This window comes from Apis dorsata, unplaced genomic scaffold (genome assembly GCF_000469605.1).
Source record: "Apis dorsata unplaced genomic scaffold, Apis dorsata 1.3 scaffold_591, whole genome shotgun sequence".
NCBI lineage: Eukaryota > Metazoa > Arthropoda > Insecta > Hymenoptera > Apidae > Apis > Apis dorsata.
Window position 1 is genome coordinate 118,691 of NW_006263796.1, and position 15,778 is coordinate 134,468.

General features: G+C 30.7%; 2 protein-coding genes across 9 annotated transcripts in view; one reads left to right on the plus strand and one right to left on the minus strand.

The window, feature by feature from the left end:
• The window catches only part of LOC102676482 (fasciclin-1), a 308,866-nt gene that overhangs the window by 109,246 nt on the left and 183,842 nt on the right, over positions 1-15,778 (minus strand). For all 8 annotated transcript variants that reach the window (XM_031513134.1, XM_031513132.1, XM_031513135.1 and 5 more), the window contains exon 2: positions 2,284-2,419. In XM_031513134.1, the coding sequence (XP_031368994.1) occupies positions 2,284-2,419 (136 nt within the window). The remainder of the gene's footprint in view (positions 1-2,283; positions 2,420-15,778) is intronic.
• The window catches only part of LOC102676245 (origin recognition complex subunit 3), a 72,215-nt gene that overhangs the window by 23,167 nt on the left and 33,270 nt on the right, over positions 1-15,778 (plus strand). The gene's annotated exons all lie outside the window — the stretch shown is intronic.

The window sequence follows — 15,778 nt, forward strand, 5'->3', positions numbered from 1 at the left end:
ACCTGTCATTCTATTATGCATGCCATTCGTTTTGCACGTGTATTATTTATGTAAAACAATTGCATAACGGTCTATAGTTCCGTCTCTGGTGACTTCTCAATCCTGAACTGATCGATCCTTGACAATCGGAGTACCATGCTATCCTTCACGGTGGTTGACTACCATAGCGGCCGTATTCGAAGCTTGAATGGAATCGAGACCGCACACGATTAAATTCTCCCTATGCTCGTGTTACCCATCGTCTAAGGGGAAATCGCTTCATCCCTGTCCCTCTTTCCTCCTTCGTCTATGCATAGGAAATGTTCCTTCTGTTGATGCAGGAGGCAACGCGTTGTACGACAACTATCGAGAAACGTAATCGATTGGCTCTAATTAAACTTGTAACAATGCAAATTTTTGGATCTCTCGAAAGATCTCAAAAAATCATCACTATTATTTTTAATTTTTATCTTTTCTTCCTTCCTTATTTCTTCACATTTTTCTTACGTTAGAAAAAGAGAGAGGATCTTTAAAAGGAGATCATCAATTCAAAAAGTATTTTCTTATCCTGTGTGAAAAGAAAAGGCTTTCACAAAAATCTTTATATCACAAGAGATAACAATCACACGGTATGATTCAAAAATATTTTCTTAGAGATCGTTATTACTTTTTAATAAACAATTTTCTGTACCTGTAAGCAAAATGAGAAAGTCATAAATTATATTTGAAAATTTAGAATTTAAAAAGGGGATTGGGAAACAGTATCATGAATAATTCGAAGATTTAAAGTTTCGCTATACCCATAACGATCGTATATAATTAAACAAACGGATAATTGTCCGGATTAAGAGCGTTGGATGTCACTAATCGATCGGTCGAGCTGTCAACATGGTATCCACGCGGATCGTTCTCAATAATTGACAGGGGAGGGTGGCGGTGCCATATATTCTGACACAGTGGGGCTACTATGAGGGATTGGTCGAATGCTGTAAATCGCTATAATGCGGCGTCGGTGCAACGGCGCGAGATTGCAGAGGTAACGCTGCATTAACTAAGGAAGAACGGCTTTGGGGAAACGAACAGAGACCTCCGATGGGATTAATACCACTGACACGGTCACAATACGATTGATAACGCTTCGAATTACTGCAAACAGGTAAAGCAAATTTCCGAGTGTTCTTGAATATTAATCTTAATTAAAATCTGATTCAGAAGCGACGTATAATAAATTTTCTAAATCTGATGAATTGTTTATGCGTTCTGATATTTCTATTTGGCTTAATATTATTAATAATTAATTTTATATATTAATTTAGAGTATGGATTAATATTAAATTCCATTATAAATAAATTTTGATGCTATTAATCAATTTTTATATTCAATATATTTATTAAAGATTTTATTATTAATATTACTTTTATTGGAAAAATAATGAAAAACTAACATGAGAGAAATACATTACTTTATATATTATTTTCCATATTATATATTATTAAATTAAAACTTTATTACTTACTAACTTATTTATCATAAAAATAATCAAATTCGTCAGAAACTGCATATATTAACACCATTAAAAAGTAGTTAACGGGCAGTAAAACGTGGAACGCAAGATATACGAGTAGGTACACTAGACGGTACACGAAGGTAATATATCACGTTGCACCACGATTTTGACACCTCTACATTTTCGAAGATGGACGGAATCAGGTGACTACCGGTCTAAATGCACAGGATGTTGCAATTGTGGGATAGCAAATGCAATGGAACGTGCGGTATCCTTGAATTACAACCACACTCCTGTGCATATTTGATGTATTTTCAATCAGGCCTCCGGTTGCGGCCAAATCCATCGTCGTTTTACATGTAGATATGCAGACATACGGTGGATAGATAATGTGTATATATACCCGCATGTATATACACGTATACATGGCATATCTTGGGGGAGATCAAAGAGAGAGGTTTCCAAATTCGGAATTCGTGGGATTTATGCACTGATTGAGAATGACATTTGGTTACGAGAAGACAGTAGAGTGAAGCTCGAGCTGAATTTTGAAAGAGAAGAGATTAAATGGTTTGGCAATTTTTTCGAGCAAAATAATTTTTTATTCATCCTATTATTATCGGTGAAAATTTATTATTCCGTTTTCCTTTTATTAAGTATCGATTATTCGAGTTAAATATCTTTTGGGGGGAATATCTGGCCATTTTATTTTCTTTATTTTTGTCAGAACAAAATAAACGTTTTTTTGAGCTAAAAAGCTTAGAGCGAACGTGATAAAAATACGAGAATTACTTACACATATGGTAGAGAACCAAGTTTTTCGTAGTTCCGTTGTACTTTTGGAAGGCTCGATTTGTAGGTGCGAAAACCGTCACGTGACGATACGTGAGCGTGGTATTTGCCACCTGACTTGCTTCCAACAACTGGTAGAACTGTAACAAAAAGACAAAGATATACTTTTATTACTTTTTTTTCACATTCCATCGTTTTATAAACCATATATCGCACTGAATATCATCTGATTAATTTCGATTAATCTTCCTCCTTCTTTTAATAATATTTTCACACGGTAATGTGACGCCACGATAATCACGATTATTCCACAACGTGTTCCTATTTTCGTAATATTAATACGAAACTTTAAATTCAATTTTCACGCAGTTCGTAATACGAAGTAATACGGTTAAAAGCATTAAGAACTAGGGCGTTTCCCATTTCTTCTCTAAATCCTTCAATTACGAACTGTCACGTTAAAATGAACAGAACAAACGAAAGAAAGCCCCCTCCCTTCCCCCCCACCATCGATTTCCCGTCACGAGTAATTCTCTGGGTATCATAGCACGAGGACTAATACGTGGAGCTAAGTCAAGTCACGCCGGATTAAACGTACGATTGTGCATGGCGAATTAGCGAATTCCACGTCCACGTTCCGAAAACGTTTTAATCCGGCGTGTCGAATGAAATTTGCCCGGGTCTTTCGTCTCTTCCCCGAAAATTTGCACAAAGGAAGCTCGTTAATAGTTATCAATGCGCAATTAACCCTGCGCGAAACTCAAAACATGGAAAATATAATAATTCGGCGCCCGTGGAGTCCCCTCCTCTTCCTCGAACGAGGAATGGAGAAACATGGGGAATTTTATGAGGAGGGGAAAAAACCGTGGAAAAGCGTGTCCTTTTCCTAAAGATAATAACGTAATTCCCGGGGTTATCTTCCGTTTTAGTTTCAGAGACCGTCAAATGCTTCCTGCTTGCCGCCGTCGGTCCATCAAGTTTTTGTTGGTCGGGTACGTTTTTTGAGGTTATGTAACCATTATATAAAATGGTAACGCGTAGAGGTTAGGAATTTTCTTTTTGCATAAAGCTGCAAAGTTATAAAGATGGAAAGCCGTAAAAAAAGATGCGAATTATTTTTGTAAATATTTTAATTTTGGATTTAATCTTGCTTTATTTCTTTTTATTATATGTTTAAGTTATAATGTATCATGAAACGTGATATATTATAAATTAGTTGAAAGGATAATAAAGAAAGAAAGATAATAGTAGAAGTTTTCGATATTTAAAAATATGAATTCTCTAAAATAAAAATAGAATTAAAAAGGAAAAATAATGATATTTGAAATGAATTTTATATAAATGAAATTTTTCAATTATTATCAAAAGAACAAACTTAAAGTTGAACTTTTTTTATGATTCATAACTTTAGAGAATTCTATTCACTTCTTTCTTTCTTTGAAAATTGTTTCATAGTAGAAAACAAGATGTAGCTTTCTCATCTCTATATCAAATTGTTGCTCCTGGAATAACCTTAGTTTATTTTGAGATCTCCAATCTTTTTTTTTTTTTAACGAATTAAATCGTGAAAATCTTTTACATGATATTTATACATGTATAATTTTTTATTATTTCAAGAAAATCAGTCATTTCAGAATATTAAAAGTTATAAATCATATAAGAAAATGTCTTTTGACAGAATAAATATAAATTTTTTTACATTATTATATTTTATGAATATAATAATTTTCTAAATGATTTCTATGCTTTTAGAAAACTTATCAATTATTATATCTTCCTGGACGCCAATGCTTTCTCCAGTCATTCCAAATTGTTCCGCAAGCTTCTTTTGTGCTTGCGTTTGATTTTCATTCAACAGCTGTTGAAATTCAATATCTTCAAACTTCACTCGAGTCAAAGTTTCTCTCTCAAAATCGCTGATATCATTTCTTATATGAATACAGTTCCATGAATTACAACGTTTTCTTTGAGAGTAAAAACATATTACTTCAGCAAACTTTGCAACTTTCTTCAACTCGAACGGAGTCATATTTTCTAATCCACACCTTCCCAGTAGCCATTTTGAATATAATTAATCTTTCAATTCAATTAAACTATGCAAAAAAATATTTAAAATATCGCGGATAAAGAGATTTAATATATATGTATAAACATATATAATTAAACGATATATGAAATATTTAATATTTTAAACACAAAAATAATTTTAACATTTTAAGTACGAAATATTCGAAAATATTTAATGAATTGCAAATCTCTCGACACGGAATTTTCATTGGAATTTACATATACGTACGCGCGTGTTTTATTAAATACGACAAAAAAAAAACGTAACAATTATTTCCGTTCGAGCATAATTTAGCGGGCAAAATGTAAAAATCTGAATCTATCTAACGAGAAAGTACCTTTGGGGCGAGTAATTATTTTTCCCGTCCAATAAGTAAGGTTCAATTGAATTTGTAGTTAAATCGATTGATGGCCAGCCAAGGCCGGACCGTCTATTAGCCAGTTTAATTAGCATGTCCCAGGGGTCCGGAAATAGGGCAGCTGTAACGACGTTTACAGGCGTCATCGTGCTGTTCATCGCCTACGTGCACATTTATTTTAAACGATTAACAAACATCCCTTGAAAATCCTGTCAACGTATCGAGAAATTCTTCTTCGATGCCCCCTTTTAGTCGAGCAATGAATTATTTATTTCATAAAGAAGAATGCGTTATTCATGAGAAGATATTCTATTTTATATATTTATAAAAATTTGTCGGTTCATTCAAGAAAAGAAATAAGTTTCATAGAATCGAATATTAAAGTCATCGTGACAATTTTTCACAGAAAAAAAATTATTAATTTAAAGAAATTAAACATTGAAGAGATTAACATATAACATATATCTTCATGCAATGCATTTAATTCGATTTTATCTCAATAAATTGATACGTAAAAAAATAATTTTCAATGGTGTTCAAGTTTGAAAATAATTCAAGATTCATATGCTGAGGATTAATTTACAAGAAGAATACGTTAAATGCGAATTATTGCTTACGAACGAATTGGATAACCCAATATTAATATGTAACTCGAAGACGAACCAATCATTATAGAATGCCGAGCCACATGGATCGACCGCATCCTAGTTCAGCTTCCACTAATTAATCAGAAATTTCCTGCCTGCTCCTGGATGCACAGCTAATAGACCTTCGATATGAATTCGCCTTCCCAATTATCTCGTCGTGTACTAATTACCATGCACGAGCTCGAGCAAAAAGTTATTCGATTATTAGTAAATTTTACGTAAAAAGCCAATCGAGTCTTTAATATTAAACATTTACATCGATGATCGATGCACTATTTCATTACACGTTCCTTCTTGGCTTGCGAATGAAATAATAAAACAGGTAATAATAGATAATAAAATAGGTAAACTTTTATAAAAATTTTTATGAAATTTTTAAGCGCAACTGTATGTAACTGTAAAGAGAGAGAGAGAGAGAGAGAGAGAGAGAGAGAGAGAGAGAGAGAGAGAGAGAGAGAGAGCGAGAGCGCGAGAGAGAGAGAGGAAAAGAAAAAAAAAAAGAAAAAAGTGTATAAAAGAAGAGGTGAAAAGGGGGGGAGGGGAGAGGAGGGGGGGGGTGGGGAAAGAGGGAGAGAGAGAGAGAGAGAGAGAGAGAGAGAATATTTCATTTAGATTTGGGAAGGGAAAATGCGTTTTTTCAAACGAGGAATCGCAAATTAAAAAAAATATTCAGGAAAGAACAATCGAATAACGCGGTACGTTGAATATTTTTCTCCTCGTTTAGTAACAGAATACACGGACTGATTCAATTTTCGCTACAGGTCAAAGCGTAGCGAGCCCAATTTGCGAAAAATAACGATGAAACACTGTTTTAACCCTTATTCTGTTGCAAACCTTCCCTTATGTGTTCACTTGTTCCTTGACAAAGCCCTAGACTAATGGAGACATGCCGTGACCTCGGGCAATTAATATGGATTTCGTTCAACGAGCATGTGAGTGCATATCCGAATAAAAGAATATAAAATATAATAATTACTAATTATTATTTTTAAAATCTCCTCCTTTCTTTTATAGAATACATGAAGAATTTATGGAATATGAAATAGCAATGAAATACTTATTTAAAATTTATAAATTAATATACATATAATAATAATTTTTAAATTAATATACATTTTCTAACAAATTGCATATTTATTTAATTGAAATTCATCGTCGTTATCGATCAATTTATTTGAGATTTTACTTATATGTATTTTATGATATAGAGAAATAGATCACATTTAATTCTAGATTATGATCTTTATAAATGAGATAAAATTAAAATCTATATTCATCCGTATAGAGAATGTTAATATCATTATTAACATGGAAATATTTGTGTTTTCGATCACAAAGGATTCATTTGAAATTCAGTAAGCGGTCAATCGATAATTAATTGGTGGTCAATTAGCGGTCGGTTAATGATCAGTCAATCATAAGTTGACGATTAGTTAATGGTCAGTGATTTATCCAGTTAGTGGTCGGGCAGAGATCAACGATCAATTTTCTACTCCTCTTAGTCAATTTTTAATTTTTAACATATGAAAAAATTCCCTTCTAAAGCAAAGAAGGCTTTGATATTTTTAACGTGAATAATATATTCCATCGCAAATCGTCGATTAATTATTGTACCGGAAATCGAGGTCGCTAGACGATTGATCGCCACCGCTATCAACTACAGGATCCAACAAATCTCATCAGGCGAGATAAATTACGTCAAAATCTCTACTCGATCCGCTTGAACCTTTGGTAAACTAGCCAGGAACCGGGCAAAGCTTAGGATCCGAAATTGTGGCACGGGGTTGTTTGCGAAATCGATGTAATCTGAGCTCGAAAGAGCAGCGATGCGTTGCCAAACAAGGACGAAGTGGAAATTTGGCCAGATAGGATAAGTAAATGGAAAACTTTTTCGAGTATAATATTATTCCTATAAAATATTTGGATTCACAGGTATTTCTTTTCTCGACTAATAGAATGTCTTAAACAAGATTTAGATGGATTTTTTAAATAGTTCTTCCCATTGAAATAGATAAATAAATAATATTTCATAATATTATAAAATCACATAAACAGAATTTAATAATATAAAAGTCTAATGTTGCTTTGTATAATATTATCATAGATAATTCTTTAAAAAAAAATTTATATCAATTATATGTCATATTAAATTACATAAATCACACAATATGAATGATTATATAATTTTTATACAAAGTGGTAAGGGATCACTATACATTTAACAATATTGTAAGTCCATATTTAAATATAATTCCTAATTTTTTACATAACATTGACAAAATGATTTTCATTTTCAGTTTCTCATAAAATATCAATAACGATGGAAAACGTAAAGACTTTGGTTCATCATTCTTTCCTCGAGCAGAGGGGGACAGGCATATCGATAACGCATTGAGCAAATGCATCGAGATATTGAGATGTGAGCCACGTATTCAATATAAGAGCTTTTATCGCGTTTCACCCCTTGCCTGGACGTTTCGTGGTCCGCCTCTACGTTAGGCAACATTTCCAACAAACGCGTCCAGATCAATTTACAATGGAGTCGGTTCAACGACTCGTGCAGTAATGTGGCGAATAATGCACCACTCTAGAGATATGCATCGTTGAAACAGCGAAGATGTTACTGGAACCACGAAACAGAACAAATTCAACGGGAATGGGAATATCATGTAATATCGCGAATTTTTGTGTTTGTTAACCTGGAACAGGTTAAAAGAATTTTAAGTATTCTTTTTTGAAATGCTTTCGTGAATGAAGCTTGTATTTTTATTTAATCGGTAAGAATTCAAGGAACTAGCTTCGTGAAATCAAAATTTAAATTGTTATATTCTGTTTTATTATACTAGAAATATAAATATAAATATCTTAAAAAGTTTTAACTAATAATTTAATAAATCAAATGAAGAAAGGAAGGAAGATCATTACGGTAATGAATTCATTCAAAATATTTATTCTTCACAAATTGAATACAACTTGAAAAATTTATTCACAGATTCTCATCCAGATTGAACTTTAAAATCAATTTGGCAAATTTCTCTCAAGGATGATCAAATATTGGCGAGATATTTTCAAATATTATAAATATAATTTCTCCAAATATTGTTAGACCATCCACGCGTGATATGATGTATAAATATAATATGCAAATTAATATGGCGCATGTTCCACCTCCTTGAATCTTTGCCTGCAGGGTCATATTTCCGGCAAATGTACACTTGACCGATTAGAAGAGAGCCAACGGAGCGTGCAACGATGTGGCAAATAATGCATTCGAGTTGCATTTTCGATATGCACGTGGCGAAAAAGAAATATATAGGAGGCTAAATAGAATTCGATATAGTCGAATTAAATTTCAGACTGATACGAATTGCAGAAAACGATCAATAATTTATTAATTTCAAGTGATTTACAAGCGAAATTACATGACTTAACTGATAATATACATGCGTCAGAAAAGTTTTCTGTTTGTTTCATACTTAGTTAGTACTGATATACTTTGATAGAAACTTTTGGAGGACTTAGTTTGAGTTGTTGAAGTGGTGTATTATAATATCAAATTTTTTATATATTTATGGATTAAGAAAGCAGTTTTTTGTTATTTAATTATTTCTGATTTTTAATTTAATTTTTATCAATTCTTTTTTCATCTTTTTCTTTTTTATTTCTTTGGGACAAATTTATGGCAATATTCATTTATTACGATTTTCTTTTATTTTGGACAAAATTTTGTGGTTTCATTAAGGAAATTGAGAACAATATAACTTTAATAAAGGATTAATTAAAAGAGCAAATTAAAAAAAGAATTTAATAAAGGATTTTAATTATTTTGTACATTGGATAATTGCAATCTGAAAAAAGGATAAAATTAATATCACAATTAAATATAAACATGATGAATTAAATATATATATATAATTGATTTATATATAATTGATTCATAATCGTATTATATCAAAATTGGACTCGTTATTTCTTTTTCATTAATTATCTTCGAGTTAACTATTTAAAATTTTTTCATACTTTCTTTTCTTCAAAATTCCTCATTCCATCTAAACTTGCATTGTATAAACCAAATCTTATCATTCCCGTATCGTTCCAAAGACTTGCGTGCATTTTATCACTCGTTTAGTCATTCATTCTTCGCGACATTAATATCGAACAAGGGAACAAGAAAAATCCGCAACGAAGCGTGGAAAGAGAAAGAGTGAAAGTGAAACGAGAGGAAAGTCAATGCACCCTTTCGTGCCTGTGATACACGAATAAAGGAATAAGACAGAAAGAGAGATAGAAAGAGAGTTAACAAAGGGTTAGTCTATATATCAGATTCTTGCTTCTGAGTTACAGGCTGGAACGAGCCTGTATTTTCACGAGGACGGAAATGAGACCTGTTCCCACTCTTGCCACGCCTCCATTTATTTTTTTTTTTCATCGTCAGGAATAATGCGCCTAGAGTGAATGTCGCGAAACAAACTTTTGTGTAAAGCATTGGTCATTTAACTTTGCAGAGTTTATATCGTAAAAAAATTTTCATCATTAAGTTTCATCTTCGTTGATGGATAAATTTTTGTTAAAAAAAAAAAAAAATGATAGAATTTTTATAACTGTGAAACTGATGTGAAAAATTAAAATAGAATATAATTATCCTCATGTGATAGAAAGTAGCTGGTTTAAACTTTTAATTATATTCGTAAAATATAAATATATTTAAAAGCATCTGATGGATATATTTTGACAACATATTTCATTTAATATCACTTATCGTTACATTTTGATGTAATTTAAAATAGTTATATTATTTTGAAATATAAAATATATGATACAATATCATATTTATAAATATATTCATTAAATTCTATCCAATTCTTCATTCGAACTCTCTATATAAATTGACAAGTAAATTAAAAATTATAGAATCGGTTAATAAAATAATATCCGGTTACGTGCAAAAAAAAAAAAAATCGAACAATCTCACTCGAAAAATTCGATCAGTAACAACATTTCACTTTCAACGATGCTCGAACAACACGTACGAAACGTTTATACACCGAAGCGCTCTTCACTCTCCATGATCGATCTTACGATTTCACGTATCAGCACACAAGGGATACCCTTGATTTCCATAACATTTCATAATCTCTGCTCGCAATTTCCAGCGGACACGAGATACCGAGGGGGTTGGGATATTCACGTAACGAGTACGTGACTCATCGTCGGGACATCCCCTTCCAAACAACTCGAAGAAATGAATTTCGGCAAGGAACGACCCCTTAAATTCGACCACCCCTGTACCATGATCACGATTCACCCCCGTAGATCCTCCAGGTTTCGCGTGACATCTCATGAATCCTCTTCCACCGTGATGGAAACACCCTTAAAAGAGAGATGATGATCGATATGCGCCCATCACGGGTGAATGATTATTATCGGGCAGTTTAGCACTGTCAAAATTGAATTCGACTTGATTGCTTCCGGTCTCTGATAGAAGAATTGTTCGTTCCCTTCGAGAATTTAATGATTTAACAAGTTGGTGACTAGATGTTTCGTTGATAATCGTGTTCAGAAGATTGGTATCTCGATAATAACCGTGTTATACGGTTTCTCGGATTATTTTCGATTCAATTATCGATCCAATTGTTTTCTTTTGTTTACGAATTTCTTGGGTTTCAATAGTTTGATAAATTGTTAATTAGATTGTTTTGTTAATAATCGTGTTTATTGTGGGCTAGTATCTTTCTATGACAAATATTTTGATTTCTTTTTACTAATAAATGCTTTTTACAAAAATAGCAAATTCAAAATTTAAAAATGTGAATAAACAAAAAAAAAATATCTATAAAATTTAAGCAATACGTTACAATTCTTTTTTTTTTCTCAATTTGCGAAAACTTTATCCATGTATTAAAATCTCGTTTATTTGTATTAATTTCCAATTATAGATCATAATATATATATATAATCGAATGTGACAGCAATAAACGATTATTTTGTAAATTGATCTTCGAAAAAATGAAAAATATGTCCCATTCGGGGGTTCGTTCGCACGAATTTTGGATATTCGAAACGCGGAGGATGCACAACATTAAATATCATCGGTGTCGAACGCGTGTTACGAATTCGAATACGCTATTACGATTATTTCGCAAGGGTTCCTTCGCTTAACGGTCGCATTAGCAGTCTCCGGAAGCGTAGGTGCATTGGTATCGATATTCCGTGAGTTTAATGGTCATACTGAATATTGATTACCAATTAGTGGCATAATCAGCGCGATCTAAATAGTTAATGAGGGAAGGAGGGTTAAGTGTTCGTCTATTAAAACACAACCTGCGACCGTTAACAATTACTTTTTTTTTTCTCTATTGCGAAGTGGTGGACGTCGAGAAAACGAACAAATTGTCTTGAATGGTCATTAATTCATCGGGAAGCCGGATGCTTTTGTCAGGCAGTCGATAATATTAATTTAGATTTTAAAGGTAGATAGAGTTTCTTAATCTACGATGGTAATTTTTCACTCGTTCTTTGATTCGTTCGAAGAATTTGAATGGAAGTGAATTATCTAGTGAATCAGATTAAATGGATTTTTTTTTTTTATATATTTCTGTTTCGTTCGGATATTGCAATTTTTATAAAATATTCTATGAATAGTAATTATGTAATTTGTATGATATATTTTATGAATAATAATGATGTTTGTATAGAAAAGTTTAGTGGCTTCGGTTCGAACAAAGAAACGATGAATTTTTTAAATATTTTCGTTTCTTTGAAATTCTTGTAAGTTTTCCAATATATTTTCATGAATAATAATAATGTAATTTCTGTAAAATATTTTATATGAATAGTAAAGAGTTTGATTCTTATAAAATAATTTATAAATAATAATAATTTCATTTATAAATAATTTTATTTCTTTAGATTTTATACTTTCTGTTGGACATAGAAATATCGATAGATGAAATTAAAGTTAAGAAATACAATTTTTCCTCTTTTATTTTTAAAACACTTTCGCGAGCTTTTTCAAAACACGAGCGAATATATACAGAAAGCGTTATGGAATACGATATTTACGCGTTTTTTTGAAACATTTTTAACGAACTGCACTGATTTAACAAGTGCAGATCAAACATTACATTCATTCTTGGTAAAAATATTTACTATTCAAACTAGAACTCGTGCAAATTTATTAATGGAATAAATCTGGTCGAGCAATAAATATAAATATAAAAAAAAACTATTCTATAAATTTTTCTATAAATATATATAGAAAATACAAAATTTCGTATTTAAAGAAATATATTATATTTCGAAATGAAATTCAATAAATTATATTAATTTTTAAACAATCAAATCTAGATAGAATCATTTTAAATTTAGAAACTTAATATATTTTTTACTTAAGCAATCCTAATCTCTATTGTATAAAAAAAAAAAAATTATTAGTCGAAAATTATAAAGAATTCAACACATTTTATTGATTAAATTTTATAGTTCTTAAGATTTGTAAAAAGATTGATAAATGTTCAAAATTTTACGAATTTCACACTCTTCGTGAAAAGTTTTCGCTTTTTTTTTTTCTAGAACAACGATAAATTCTTTCTCAGTTGTCCACGTTAGCTTTGTTTTACGGTTCATTTTAATCACACCGCTCCGCACCCCGATATTTATTCTTCTTTTATGAGCCTCGTGAATAACCAATGTCACGAATCATGCCGCCGTTTGAAACATAAAGCATTTAGATTCAAAGCTTTTAGCGGTAATGGTTCTCTATTCTAGTGTTGACACAGCCGTACCGAGTGGTTGAGATGTTCGGGATCCATAATAGAGCGTCTAGTATCCGAATTAGTGGAGAGATACTATCGTTCGAATCACAAAAATTTCAATTAGCGAGATATCATCTTTTCTTATTATAATTATGCTTGCGAAAGAACAATAGTAATAAAATTATACTATCAATCATAATAAAAGATAACGAAGAGGGTAATAATAGGGTAATAATCGTTTGGACGGAGAACGTTTGTGTTCATGGAACAATAATTTTTTTATTATTCTAATTATTTTCTATTTTAAAAAGAATAATATTCTTAGAGGATTTTCACAGAATCATTTGAATCCACAGAAATTTTTATCATTTTTTTTTGTTGTTGATATTATAATTATTTTATATTTCAGAAAAAAAATTTTAATTAGCTATAGATCTTATATCTTCTTTAATATTGTGAGATAGAATGTTTTTTAATATATTAAATTGCATTGGAGTATATTCCATATATGTTTCAAATCATATAATAGTTCTTTTGCTAATATTATACGTTCATTTTGGAGTGAAAATGCTTTTAACTTTCGTAGTATTCTTTTTCATTTTTTTTTTTTTATTTCCTTTTAATAGCATCATAACATCAGTTGCTTCTTTGATGCTATTATACACGAGGTATTAACGCGTAAATTTTATATTAAAAGTAGTAAAGAAAATATACTGTTCAAAAGAAAATTGATATAATTGAATATTTAATTTTATGTTCTTGACAATTCTATTGTTGAAAAAATAAATATTAAATAAGATTATTCTCTATTCTTATTTTGAACTTTCTTTTTAAACTTTAATTTTTTTGAAAAAGTTTAGAAAAAAAATTTGGAAAAGTTAATGATAAATTATAAATATAGATAATTTAATAATTATTATATACATATCTGAAACGTTTTTAAAAAATATTTTTTTTATTAGTAAGTTAGGATATTTGAATAACTTATCATTTAATTTAATAACAAATTTTTTGAATATTTTCAATGCTACAAAGATTATTTCATTTCGAGTTACAAATGTCCCCTTTGCACTGTTTTCCCCATTTTCCTCGTGAGTATTTCGCTTCAACTACCTTCGTTCTACCAATTTATGGCAATATTCAAGTCTGCTCCATACCAGTTTCGAGAAATTTCACATTTCAAACTTTTATTCGGAATCATCCAATAATTTCCGCCGTTTATGGTCCGTGGTTATATAGCCATATAGTTAAAATAATTTCCGTCCTATGGAATCAGTAATAGTTTTGTCTTCAAAGCTAAAAGTTATTCTTTCTTTCTCTTAAAAATCCAGAATATTTTACGTTCAATTGTTCTGTAATTTAAAATATTGCTCGAATTTTCAAAAGTATCTACATATATTTAGTATGTAGAATTATATATAAAATATATAATATGTTCGTTGGAAATTTTTAGAGTGTTGGAAAATTTTAAGAGACACAAAAAACATAAAAATCGGTTGAGGCTTATTTATTAATGTATACATCTTCAAGAAAGGGAATTTAAAATAATTCTTGTAATAAAATATTTATTATAAAATTATAAAATTATAATATATAAAAAAAAAGATTCAATATTTAAAAAGAAACATAGGAAAATAGTGTCAAATATATGAAAAATTATTATTTATTAAAAGATATATAAATAATACGATAAAGAAAAGAATATTCAATAAATTAGAGAAATTTTAGCTTTTTCTTTTTTTTTTTTTTTTTTTTCAAAGAACAACTTGTTCCCTCAAAAACAAACATCAAAATCGATGCTTTAAAGTCTAATTGACTGAAAAACGAGAGAAAGAAATACATCAATTACAAATTAAGCATAGTTACATAAAATTTCGAGTTCAAAAAAGGAAATTGTACGCGTTATTTACAATTTTAAAACAAACATCCTCTTCAAACAGACGAATTACCATGGAAAACGTGTCCAACAATTTCTACGTGATAATTTAACAAACGCTTTGTTTTGCGTATTTATATACTTTCAACGTGCTCGTGATCAACGAAGCAACGGTTCATTCGATCGCACAAACGGGTTCTTGTTATCCCTATCGGGACGATTCCAAAGGTGCAAGTTTGTTCAACACGACCTTTGAATGGTGGCAACAGTATTTTTCCGCGTTCGAATCGAAAAAGCAGCTGTGTTATCAGCCTGCAGCCATTTTTGTGGCCGCGTGAAAAAAGCCGCGCTATAAAATCGCGATCATGGATCCGATATCCCATGTTTTTCGCTCCATTTTATCCTAGTATTCAGACTATCGTCCATTCTCTACAAGAAGATAATACGGTACATATGTAAAACATTGTATTATGTTACAATATAGATATTCCATCGTGTATTAAGATTTTAAATGTGCAATACAGATATCATAATTATAAAAGTACAATTAAAATTTATATCAAAATTGTTCTTCTCGAGTTAAATAACACATATATTTATTTTTCATAGGATCAAGCCAGTAAATCTACGAACAAAAAAATATTTGATTATTAGAATCACACTCGAGTAACAAAATTCTTTCCACAAATATTTTTCCTCGACAATCATAAAAATCCTCGATTACATTTCTCCACCACTACTTCAAGAATACCTATTTCGATTCGAAAATGTCAGAAAAGTCAAAAAAAAAAAAAAA